Here is a 12,824-nt window from a genome sequence, read left to right as displayed (position 1 = left end):
CCTGCCCCATCAGAGCCAATTTCACCCCTGGGAGTGTTGTTATCAATCCTCCGTGTTGTTTGATTCGTGGGAATTCCGGGAAGGATCAAATCTTGTCTGTTTGTATTATCTGAAGCTCCTGACATCGCTTGTTTCAACTCCATCATAACTTTATCTTGTTGCGTGAGGTGACCTAGAATGATTGATTAATGCTCTTGCAAGACCCTTGCCGCGTCGACGACATGCTCTTCATCGGCGTCATCGGGATTGGTCCCTCGAACATGTCGAGGATACTGCTTGTCATGCACTGGTGTAGCGTCACTCCCTTCGTTATGGGTATCGCTGATTGAGTCCTCGGAATGAGGCTGATTCTCTCGAATCTCGGGGTTGTGCATGTCGTTAATAGTATTATCTGCCATTTCTTATGATTTTTTCTAAGACAAAAACGATCAAAATACGTTAGTAAAAAAGGCAAGGATCAAGTAAATGGTACAGTTAAATTTATATGTGGCTTCTAGATAAGTGAATTAATTTGATCCTGAAATAAATAAATAATTGAAGAGTTACGCAATACTTAGTCTTAAGATATAGACGAAACAACAGAAGCAACAATTCCAGGAATAAGGTTTCCGGACACAACAAGAAAAGAATCGAGAAATCAGAAGATAAAGTTGGATTGAGCTTTGTATAAAATATAGTATAAGTTTGCCAGAAAATTTCCCCTCTTACAATGACAAATGAGCTCACTATTTATAGCTATGAAGAAAGTTCTAGGGTCGTACCCTTCTTTAATATCAATTATGAGGGGCATTTATGAAGATGTAACGGTAAACATAAATGCCAAATTCCTTGTAACAGATAACTGCTCTTGATGCTATAAATATTCTTTATTGAATGCTACCGGGAGAAGAGCATTTATCACATCTTTATGAGCATTATTCTTTCCGGTGACAAACGAAACAGTTGTCTTCAGTCGTCTCCCTGTCTTGGGCTCCATATATCCCTTTCTCGGACGGCCACGTGTCGTAAGATATTTTACTCAATTCAGAAATAAAGCTAATTTTTCATCAATCAAGAAGTTGGCCTTCCTTAGCCAAGACAAATATCCCTTCTCTTTTGCTTGACCAAGAAAACTCTTCCACAAGATAAACCATGTGAATGCTCAATGCTTTTTAAGATCCTAGAATATTAAAGAAAGAGGAACAATAAATACAAAGAAAGGAGCGGCTATCGAAGCTATATAATGTCCAATTGATTAAACTAGGTCCTGCTAAAGGATAAATAGGAGGGCATGCTTATTTGATCGATTCAAACACATTCTTGCTCCGAAAAGGACTTATTCAGCATAGTTGTGGCATTTTTAATTCATTAGATGAAGTCTAGAAATTCCATTACTGTTTTCTTGGTTAGGCATCTTTAGCAATATACTGTTTGTCCATTTCCAGAGTGAGCATCTCTTTTCCATTTAAGGACAAAAGAGCACATAGGAGCTCCTTGGAATAGATTAAAAATGGTACAAAGAAAGACAAAACCTGAAGTTTTTTTTAGAAACACGCTTAGGAAAAAGCTAATCGATAGCTTCAGAGTCGAAAATTTCATCTCGTTGCCTTCGAGAAAAAAAGTAACACAAAAAAACAAACTTAATTGTCATAACGTGCCTTTAATGAGAGGAAGAAAAGAAGGGGATTCGATACAGGTTATAGGGGCAATCAAAGTAACTAACACGAGTGATGGAAAAAACAGAAGAGAAAGTTCAATGCAAACATTTTAGTCATGGACATCAATTGGAATACACCAATAAGCTTCCTCCCAAAGGAAATGCAATTTGTTCTGGCTGCAAACTCAGTATATTTCCTGATAAATTCTACTACAAATGTGAAACATGCTCATATTTCCTTCATCAAGTGTGCTTCAACATGCCCAAGAATTTGGAGCATCTTGTGGATCCAATCCATCACCTCACTCTCCTACCCATGCCTTCTTCATCGATTCATGACTCCACAAGATGTAAGGCCTGTGAAAAAGAAATCACTGGCTTTTCTTACACTTGTGCTAAATGTTATAGCTATTATCACACACTATGCTTAGCATTACCTCTTACACTAAAACTGCCATCCCACTGCCACACATTGGACTTAGAATTCTGTCCTCCCTATGATTTCGAATGTGATTTATGCAAAAAGCCTTGTTATAAAGGTTGGCTTTACCATTGCAGCTCTTGTGAATTCGATGCACACATTTCGTGTGCTATTACACACAAAGGAGAAGATATTCATAATCCTTGTGAGTCGATTTATCAGAGCAAATCATCTGATCAGGTGCACGAGAAAGAAACTAAAACTGGCAGTAAATGCCACGAGTTGATGGATTTACTATCAAAATACATGAAGGGAACAGAGAAAAGTATTAGTCAAGATCATGTTCAGCTTCAAGTCCAACAACAAACACCAAGTTATCAATTCAGTGATGGCTGCTTTTCCATTGATCTTGCAAAATCTCAGCTGCTAAATGATGAACAAATGAGAAAAGGAGCAGATTATCATGCAGTGGAAATTCCAGAATCTAAAGAGAAACAGAATGTCGCCTACGTTACTCTGACAAAAGGGGTTAATTTATCTTCTTCAAATGGGATTGGTTCTGAAGTTTGGATGGGATTAGGCAGGGAAATGGAGAAGGCTTATCAAACCAATGATTCTCACAAAGTAAGCATTCTTTTAATGGTTGACAAATTTCTTTCTTTTTCTTTTATAACGGTGATATCCTCATCAGCTTAAACACGGTTAGCTAGAGAGAGCACAACACATTTATTTATTTAAACTATATCCTTAATATGTTTCTTCGTCTGATTCTCTTTCATGGGTCAAACACGTGTAAAAGCTTTCTTATAATAGATGACGATGAGACTCGAACCTAGGATACATGCCTGTTGTGATAACATATTGAAGTATGTGACATCTTATCAAAAAGTTTAAGGTGTCAGAGAAAGAACACTTTTATTTATTTAAATTATGTCTTCACCAGCATTTTGATACTTGTCACCAATACATGTATCAAATAACTTTATCCACTTGAGACGTAAACAAATGTGAAAAATCACCCGGTATTTTTTATTATTGCTAGAAATGGAACATTTCTCTTACATGATTTTATCCCACTTCATTACTTATTGCACCCTTGGATGCTTATGGTTGAGAAATTCTTAGCTTTAAGTTTTTCCATTATTTGCAGGAACGGTTAAGGAGTTCATGTTGTACAGACATTCTTAAAAATTTGTTTTTTCCAAAGAAGTGAAAACTGTAAACGCGGACTAAGTGAAGACACTTAAAGCTTCGAGGATACAAAGTACAAATTCGAAATTGCAGGACGAACAGCTGCCATATGAATGCCTTTACCCTACCTCTTATGATGTAAAATATTACTATTCTTAAAGAAAAATGTTTTTATTTATTGTGCTATACATTAAAAATATATGTCTAAATAAACATCGAAAATAGAGTCGTCTTTGATAAGAGTATTTTATTCTCTAAAATGGGATTAGCTATGGTGCAAATTCGAATTAGCCCGTCCTTAGAGCGAATACTGAAGGAGGGGTGGAAAACAGAAAAATGTTTAAATAGAAGAAAATTACTTATACTGTTTACTCTTTCTATGAGCACAATGTTTGTTACCACTTGTTTTCTATCTCTTCATGCTATCTTAGATCATCAACCTTTATCCACCTTTTCATAATAATAAATCAAAAATTACTTTTATGAAAGATATTTTAGTAGAGCTTAACCGGGTGATTTTATCCCTGCTTAAGATTTAATGCAGACGATGCTTCAGGATTTGAATTTTTTGGTTTGGATTCAAAATTTTATCTTATCTTATTTAATTTTTGTAATTCGAAATCTATTACTTATACTTATTTAGAGGAATTTTAACACATAAATAGAGTATAAGCCAATTCTACTAAGTTCGGATGAACCTATAGCTCCTTCACTATATCCGTCCCTGCTTAAATGTGAGGGAATTATGTTATTTAAGACGCTCCTAGACACAAGAGAGTTGGATGTGTGATTTGTGTCTTTTCTCACTTGATGTGACACAAACTAAAAATGAAGTGCGAAAATATAAAGTACACAAGCAATTCAAGGGCCTTAGCGACGTATTTCTCGACGATAGGATGATATGCATCTCCTTGATATATTTGATGATCAAGAAGCATGTAGCAGCACTCTATTTGGATTTTGATTGTTGCTAGAACTTTGAGCAAGACATATATGACATGTCTTTGATCTCTTAATGAATATTTCAAGAGTTTTATGGAAATCGGAGATCATATATTTAATCTCTTTGTGCATATTCCGAGAGTTTATGGAATTGCTAAGATGGATTTTAAAGGACATATCTAGCCTTATTTATAGGCATGAATTAGGGTTTGAGTACAGTAGCCTCCAAGTAAACCTTATGGGCTCTTGAGTTGAGTAGCCACCAAGTAACTCTAATGTGTTTATCTTGTAGAGACCCTAGTCCAAATTTTCAATGCACTAATTTGAAAAATGGGAGATCTTACATAAATGTCCCAAATAAGTTTCAACTTACCAACATCTAACCATTAATTATAGACTTACCAATACTAGCCAAGCACATATAAAAATTAAAAACTCAAATATATAAGGTTCCTTCTCTCCAAGAATCACACGCAAAGATCTTCTTCCATATTTTTAAGCGTGATCAACAACATTAGATGCAAGACGGAAAGGAAATTTTATGAATAAGGTAGCAAATGAGGTGATGAAATACAAAAAAATTTATATACAAGATTCCAAAAATCTAGGCAAAGAAGAACATTTTTCAATGGGTATGGTTGAAATTCATTGAAACCATATATATAAATGAGTCAATATACAAAATTTGAGGAAGATTGGAGGTGATTTGGACTGATTTGGTATCAAAATTCGTAGTTAAAATCGAGTTCAAAAAATTCTTCTGCTACACGTGTATCAAACATGTATCATGCATGTATCTCACACACATGTATGCATGGATATACATGTGATACATATTTGATACAAATATGATACATATGTGATACACAAATGATACATAGTGTGATACACATATCAACTTTTTCATGCTCATCTTCTACTTGGAATTTTCAATTCAAATCACCCCCAAACTCCACCAATCATCCCAAAACTGAGATTCAAGTTCCTTAAGATGTACCCAATCTATTCTAATGACGTCCACTCAAATAAAAGCAAAACTTTGACCTTTTGTTTTTGCTACAAATAACTAATTGGCTAATATTGATAATATTTGGCTAATATTAATAATATTTTATGAATTGACCAATTTTTGTAATAAGCTACTTATAAATGGACCAATAATTTTCTAATTTTTAATGTTGCCGTTACCATTCTAAAGGCATTGATGACTGATTCAATAAAAAACATTTCCTCTTTAATCTTTTGTTCAGAACTCTTACTTCTTTCCTTCCTTATTTTATGATCTCTCATTTTTTCTCCTCTGTTTCTTACTTTAAATTCTTTTTTATTTCCTTTCTTGAACTTTGAATCTCTTGTAGCCCATTACTTACATCGAATCCCAAGATCAGTATTTATAAGACTGTCAAAAGGAGGGATCTGTTTATGCGCCATGGCAATTTACTTATTCCAAGCTTGACCTTGTATGTAAAAATTTCATGGCGTGCCTTGCTATTTAATTTGTATCCAATTTTTTAAAATTATTTAACTTATACCCAAAATTTTTAGCTATTAAACTATAATTCTTTGAGGAAGTGAGTTTGGAATTTCAAATATAAAAAGTAAGTTTAAATCAAGTATTTATTGTTAGAGAGCTTTAAAACATTGGCAGATCACTGTTGTTGCAAAAAAGATTTGTTAGGTTTATTGTTGTATTAATAAACTGATTATTCGACTATGTTATTTATGGTATTTTGAACTTAAGTTTCAAATTTTAATTATTTGGAGTAAATTTGTGTACTGAAACGTGTGTTGGATTATTAAAATTCAAAACATAAATTACTATTTTTTTGTGGCAAAAATGGCTAAATTTTTGGCATATGTCCCTTAAGTTTAAAAATGACTAAACTTCGGGCAAAAAATGGCTAACCTGAGGCATATGTGCCTTAAGCCATGCAAAAATGGCTAAATTTCAGCCATACGGTCTGAAGTTCAGTTATGTATGTGACCTCCCAACTCCTAATAATTGTTTTGTAATTTTAGGCCCATAAGTCTGAAGCTATTTCGAAGTGACTTACAATTTTTTATGCACTCCGAGTATGGCTTAAATGGTGGTTCTAAAATCGGATATCTGTGCGCTTCGCCATCCCTATGACAGTAGGAAGAAATTTAGGATTAGTAATAAAATATGGACAAAAATACCCTTTGATAAAATTAGAAAAAATTTTAGTATAGTATACTAGAGTTTGAATTTGTTACATATGAAATTCCAACATAATGTGTTGTAATTCCAACATAATATGCTGGAGTTTAATAATCTAGCATATTATGTTGAATTGTTTTCATATTTCAGCTAAAGATAGTTTTGTCTAGATTGTATTTCCGTATTAAATACTGGCTATTGTTTAATTACTTTACAAACACTGACTACATTTTAATTATCAATCCAAAAATTAGTCAGCCCGTGCTACTGGACATGTTAGTACAAGCAGACCATTTTTAGTAGGTTTAGAGAGTGTATAGTACGGAGAAAATATTTTTAAATTTTTTCATGTTTAATTGGTCAAAATATTTTCTCAAGCAAACAAGTTACATAAAAATAAGGAAAATGCCTTCCCTAGTGGAAGTAGGAAAAACAAGTTGCATAAGTTCTATTCAACTATGATTGTGTTCCTCTCCACCCCCACTTGTGCCTCCCCACCTACCTCCTTTACTCCCAGCCACCCCAACCCCTGCCAACTAACCCCTACACCATCATGCATTCTTACCCATTGCACAATCCCTTACTCTACCCCTTCTAACCACCCACCCCCAAACTCGTCGCTCCTACCACCACCACCCCGAACACTCGCCCCACCACTTCCATATGATCCTGACCTCCCCTTGCCCGCACACCCTATCCATCCAGCCCCACACCTTGTCCCCATTCCCCCACTCTCCACATTCATCCCCCATCCTCCACCCCTACCCCATCACTAACCTACTCACACCCCTCAACTTGCTGCTCCTCAAAACCCCACTTCGACACCTCGTCCTACCATCCCCACCCCCACCCCCACACCCCTAAACTCTACCCTACTTGCCCAACCTCTGGCCGACACTACCATAATCCCTTTTACATTTATAGCGTTTGATTAGATTATATATAAATATTCTTGTGATAATATTTTTTGCTTACTTACCAAAAAAATAATAAAATTACTTATTTTTTAGGAAAATATTTCCCTCTTACCTAACTCACCCTTAATTTAGTTTGTTTTGTTGTAAACGAAGAGAACAAAAAGTTACTAACATTGGCCATGGACAAACTCTTTCATTTTTAAGGGATGTATACACAGTTTATCCACTAGAAAATATAAACAAATATATTTTTGCCCCACTTATAATAAATTATTCAAAATAACTTATGGACCAAAATCTTTAGAAAATATAGCCAATTCTCAAAAATTCCTAACCTCTTCCTCTCTTAATCCTCTAGCCGCCCATACTATTCTTTATCACGCTCTAAAATGTAATATGACATGGCCGGAATTCGATATCTGTTAGCTTGCATCTAGCGAATCTGTACAATATAGTTTCTAAATTACAACAATGTTTGATATATACAATGAAAAGAATACTTCTTTCATTTTAACGATTAGGCTCTTTCAAAGATGTCTCAATAGCTTAAAATTTTTATTTAAAAAGACATAGGTAAATGATTCATTCTATATGCCACGTGAATACCCATAAGCCTAAAATATTATTGTCACGATCCAAAATTCCAACCATGAGATCGTGATGGCGCCTAACATCTTCTTGCTAGGCAAGCCAATATTTGCACAATGACAAAAGCAGTTTAACAACTAAAGAGGCATTAACAATAATCAAAGGTGAAATAGCATAAACGTGTATAGATGTACAACTATCGATGTCTAAAACTATTCTCAGAATCTAGTATTAAAAGTACATGAGCCACTAAAACTGCCAAGTACAAGTCAGAAATGGAAAATACAATAATTTCTGGTACAATACAAAGTAGTAAAAGATAGGAAGGGGACCTCCTGCGAACGCCAAGTAGCACTACCTCAAGTCTCCTGGGATAAGGTCCGAGCAATCACCTCTGAACACCGATGGGACCAACACAGGGGTCTTCATAAGAAGTACTGAAGTGTAGTATGAGTATAACCATCCCCATGTACTCTGTAAGTATCGAGCCTAATCTCGACGAAGTAACGATGAAGCTATGACAAGACACTCACTGTAAATCTGTATGAGTAACAAGTAGAGAAGCAATAAATGTATAGAGAAAACAGATAACTACATAACGAACTGAATAACAGAAGTAAATAACAGAGGGCCCCAGAATAACATTACATTACCACCTCATAACACAACACGGTAATGGAGCATAACAACAAGAAAAACTGCATAATATCCTTTCCGTTGCGATGCTCAACCATCCCAACTATTAATAACAACGCCATTGTGGCGTGCAACCCTATCCAATATATATGTATAACATTACTGTTGCGGCGCGCAACCCGATTCAATATATATAACAATATTATTGCAGTGTGCAACCCGGTCCAATATATATAATAATACTATTACGGTGTATAACCGATCCAATAAAGAAAATAATAATATTGAGGAGTGCAACCCGAACCAATATATATAATAATATTATTACAACGAGAAATCCAATCTGATATATCAGTAACAACCAAATATGGGAATCTCACAATATAACATAAAAGGAAACTAAAACACATAATTCTCTAAGGCAATCTGATATAACATAATAGAGGAAAACAAGAAACAAGAAAATGCAATGAGCCAAGTAAAGGCATGAGACAGGTAAAATCATCTATCAAATAACATGTAAGAGTACGTGCCAAATAAATGTGTACGATAACTAAAAGTATGAAATAAGTATAACGACCCGACGGTCGTTTTGAGCTCTAGTTCGTCGTTTGGCGGTTCGAGACCGTGAGTAACTTCACTTTATGTGTTACGACTTGCAAGTGTAGACGGATTAGATTTTCGGGAAAATCAGAGTTGGTTTGGAAAAATAATTCTCAATTCAGAAGCTTTAAGTTGAAAGAGTTGATCATGGTTTGACTTTTGGATAAATAACCTTAGATCGGAGTTTAGACGATTTTGTTTGACCAGGATGATGATTTTGGACTTAGTCGTATGTTTAGATTTGGATTTGGAAATCCATAGGTCGATTTGATGCTTTTTGGCAAAAGTTGGAAGATTGAAGGTTTAGAAGGCTGATAGGTTTGACTGAGAGTTGACTTTATTGATATCGGATATAGATTATGGTTCCTAAAGTTGGTATAGGTCTGTTGTATTATTTGGGACTTGCATGCAAAATTTGAGGTCATTCCGGGTTGATTTGGTATGGTTCGGCATGAGTTTTAGAAGTTTAAAAGTTTATTAGTTCATTAGATTTGAATTGATGTGTGATTCATGGTTTTGATGTTGTTTGGTGTGATTTGAGGCCTCACATAGGTTCGTGTTATATTTTGGTGTGATTGTGCGGGGTCCCAGGAGCTTCGGGTGTGTTTCAGACGTGTTTGGGTTGTGTCGCACACTTATTTGATATTTTAGCGTCATTTCTTGGGGCATAAAGGGTACTATATTGAAAAAACACCATTTATTTATGATTAGATTGAACCATTATATCCATATCATAATTACAGAACCATAGCAATAAGAACCGTCGAATTCGGAGGTCGTATAAGAGAGTTGTGCTCATTTCCGTGTCGGGAAAGATTATTGGTTTCTAGTGCGAACATTTATTATTCGCGAAAGCGAGAGAGGTTCCGTGAATACGAAGAAGGATTTATGGGTTGACCAGTCAACGCAAAAAATTGCTCTTCACGAATGTGAAGGTCTCCCGCGAAGGCGATGGACAAAAATCATCTAGACAATGTTTTAAACCGAGAATTTTAGTATTTTGAGCATATCTTGAGTTCTAGAGCTTCGTTTGAGGTGATTTTCGCGGTGTTGTTCTTTTCCCAATAAAAAGTAAATATATGACCTTTATTTTGATATTTTTCCATGTTTATTATCGTTAAATATTATTTTTATTCGTCTTTGAATTGTAGAAATTGGGGTTTTGAGCCCCAAAGTTGAGAAATGGTAAATCCTTGATTTGATGGTCAATTCATGGCTGAAATTGGATGCTTTTTTGGATATATACTATATAAGTTAAGGGTAATACTTATTTTTGATAATATTTGGAATCCGAGCATGTGGGCCCGGACATTGACCTTGTTGACTTTTTAAGCGGAGTTGGGAATTGTTATAAATTATTAAATTACGAGTATTGGAGTATTTTGTTTTATAGGTTTGCACCTTGTTTTATTAGTTTTGGATCGTTTGGCATTGGTTTGAGGAGTTAGAGAGGCGTTGAAGCCGGTTATTTCGGAGCGAGGTAAGTCTCATGTCTAACCTTTTTAGGGAAAATTTACCCCATAGGTATTATATTTATTATGTGCTACATGTTGTGGGAGCTACGCACGTATGAGTTGGTGTCCGTGCATATGCTAGAAATCCTGATTATGGCCGGGTAGACTTACACTCACGCCATACATTAATTGTACTATTTGAGTTGTTCTTGCCTATTTAAATGCTTTAATTTTCATTTAGCTTGAGACTAGACTCGCGTAGAGTCTTGCTATTTTAGATACTTGACGATCTACTTGATTAGCCGTGAAAATTGTACTTTCCTTTATGAATTTCTTTTGTGTTGTGCATATTCATCTGATAGAATTTCTGGAATTTTATAACTCACACATATATTTGAGAGTGAAGTCAGTGACCCGTTAAAGTTTCATATTCTAATGGTATCGGGCTGAACGCCTCAGCAATACTCTTATGGCATGGGGTCGTTCTCCTAGGTGGTATCATGTAACACACTCTTATGGGATCAGACCGTTCGCCCCAACGGTATCATGGGATCAGGCCGTTCGCCTTGGTAGAGTAATATATTCTTATGGGATCGGTCTGTTCGCCTCGACAGGATTATGTATCACACTCTTATGGGCTCGGGTCGTTCGGCTCGGCAGTTCTATGAAACATTCTTATGGGATCGGGCTGTTCACTTCGGTAGTTCAATGAAACCCTCTTATGGGATCGGGCCACTCTCCTCGGCAGAATCATGCGAAATACTTAATAAGGAGTCCATGTATTCATGAGTTTCCTAACTTGAGATGTGACCGTTAGTTTGGTATTGACCATTACATATTCCATTTGTGGAGGTATCCAATAATTGTGGACTTTGTGCTCACTGTTCAGTTGTAGACCGTACTATTTGCCTACATCTATTCTCATTGTTTATTTAACATGTTTCATACTTGTCTACTTTATTATATTTGATTTACTGGACCACTAGTAAGTGTCAATATCAACCCTTCGTCACTACCTCTTCGGGGTTAGGCTAGATATTTATTGGATATGCGTTGATTTACGTACTCATGCTGTACTTCTGCACTAAATGTGCAGGATCTAATAGGTTTATTTGGTGGTCATTTGAGTGCGTAGGCGCAACAGCTGAGGGGAATTTATGGTAAGCTGCATTTTATGCTACGATTTGCAACACACATAGTCTCCATCATAGATATTTACTTTATCCTGTCTATCTTGTATTACAGACAAATGTTGTATTGTTATTTTATTTTCTAGTAGATGCTCATGCACTTGTGACACCGGGTTTTGGGATGTTCTAGAATTTGTTTATGGTTTTGCTTACCATTGACACACTTTTACTTTATATTTCATTTAAATTGTATGTATCTATGATTTTTATTGCATTGATTTCCCTATCTAATAAGATTTATGATTTTAAAAATAATAAAATAAATAATTAAGTTGGTAGTTCACCGTTGGCTTGCCTAACGGCGACGATGGGCGCCATCATGACCTATAGTGGGTTTTGGGTCGTGGAAATAAGCTAGAACATGTAACCATTAAGGACATGTAACAAGTAAGGACACATATATTAAGTAAAATATGTATCAAGTGTGAGCACCTAATAAGTAATAATACGGAATAAGTAAAGACATGGTATAATTAAAGATGTGAAACAAAGTTACACACTCTGCATGCTTAAATCCATGAAAATGCATATATACTCTTCCCCTTGCATATATGTCATCCCAATACATAGATCACATTACAAATAGATCATCCATGTCCTAATTCCCTCAAATCAAGGTTAACCACAATACTTACCTCTTTTCGATACAAGATCAACAGTCCAACACGACTTTCCCTTTAGAACAAGCCTCCAAACCACCAGTATCTAATCAATTATTGTTCAAACATGTCAAAACAAATCTTTAGAAACTAACCTCATATGATAAAGATTCGATCTTTAACATATTTAAAAAAGTCAATCCGGACCCACATGATCGAAATTCAAAATTAAGACCAAATTCCGATTACCCATTTATCCCAGAATTCAAATATGTTGTTTGTTTTGAGATCCATCCTTAATATATTGTGTAAATCTCAATATTATAAAATCTCTAATTTACATCCAAAACTCCAATTTCTTCTCTATAAAATCTTAGGTTTGATAATGAAAATTCATGGAAAAGTAATAAAAATTGAAAGAAAATAAGTTAATGTTACTAACCTATAAAGTTATGAAGAAATTTCTCT

At 35.2% G+C, this 12,824-nt stretch overlaps 1 protein-coding gene across 1 annotated transcript; it reads left to right on the top strand.

Moving 5' to 3' along the window:
• The first annotated feature begins 1,618 nt into the window (after positions 1-1,618).
• Positions 1,619-3,612, top strand: LOC104099641 (uncharacterized). Its single transcript, XM_009606692.4, has 2 exons — positions 1,619-2,681; positions 3,208-3,612. Exons 1-2 carry the CDS (start codon positions 1,710-1,712, stop codon positions 3,268-3,270), a joined length of 1,035 nt encoding a protein of 344 aa, XP_009604987.1. The 5' UTR covers positions 1,619-1,709; the 3' UTR covers positions 3,271-3,612.
• Positions 3,613-12,824: the final 9,212 nt, after the last annotated feature.

This window comes from Nicotiana tomentosiformis, chromosome 3 (genome assembly GCF_000390325.3).
Source record: "Nicotiana tomentosiformis chromosome 3, ASM39032v3, whole genome shotgun sequence".
NCBI lineage: Eukaryota > Viridiplantae > Streptophyta > Magnoliopsida > Solanales > Solanaceae > Nicotiana > Nicotiana tomentosiformis.
Note: the sequence above shows the minus strand (reverse complement) of the source record. Positions and strands in the feature narration are given on the sequence as shown.

Bases quoted from the DNA above. Each gene is read 5' to 3' on its own strand.
- LOC104099641 (XM_009606692.4), top strand. From the start codon at position 1,710: ATGGAAAAAACAGAAGAGAAAGTTCAATGCAAACATTTTAGTCATGGA. The intron at 2,682-3,207 runs GTAAGCATTCTT...CATTATTTGCAG, and splicing joins AAACCAATGATTCTCACAAA to GAACGGTTAAGGAGTTCATG.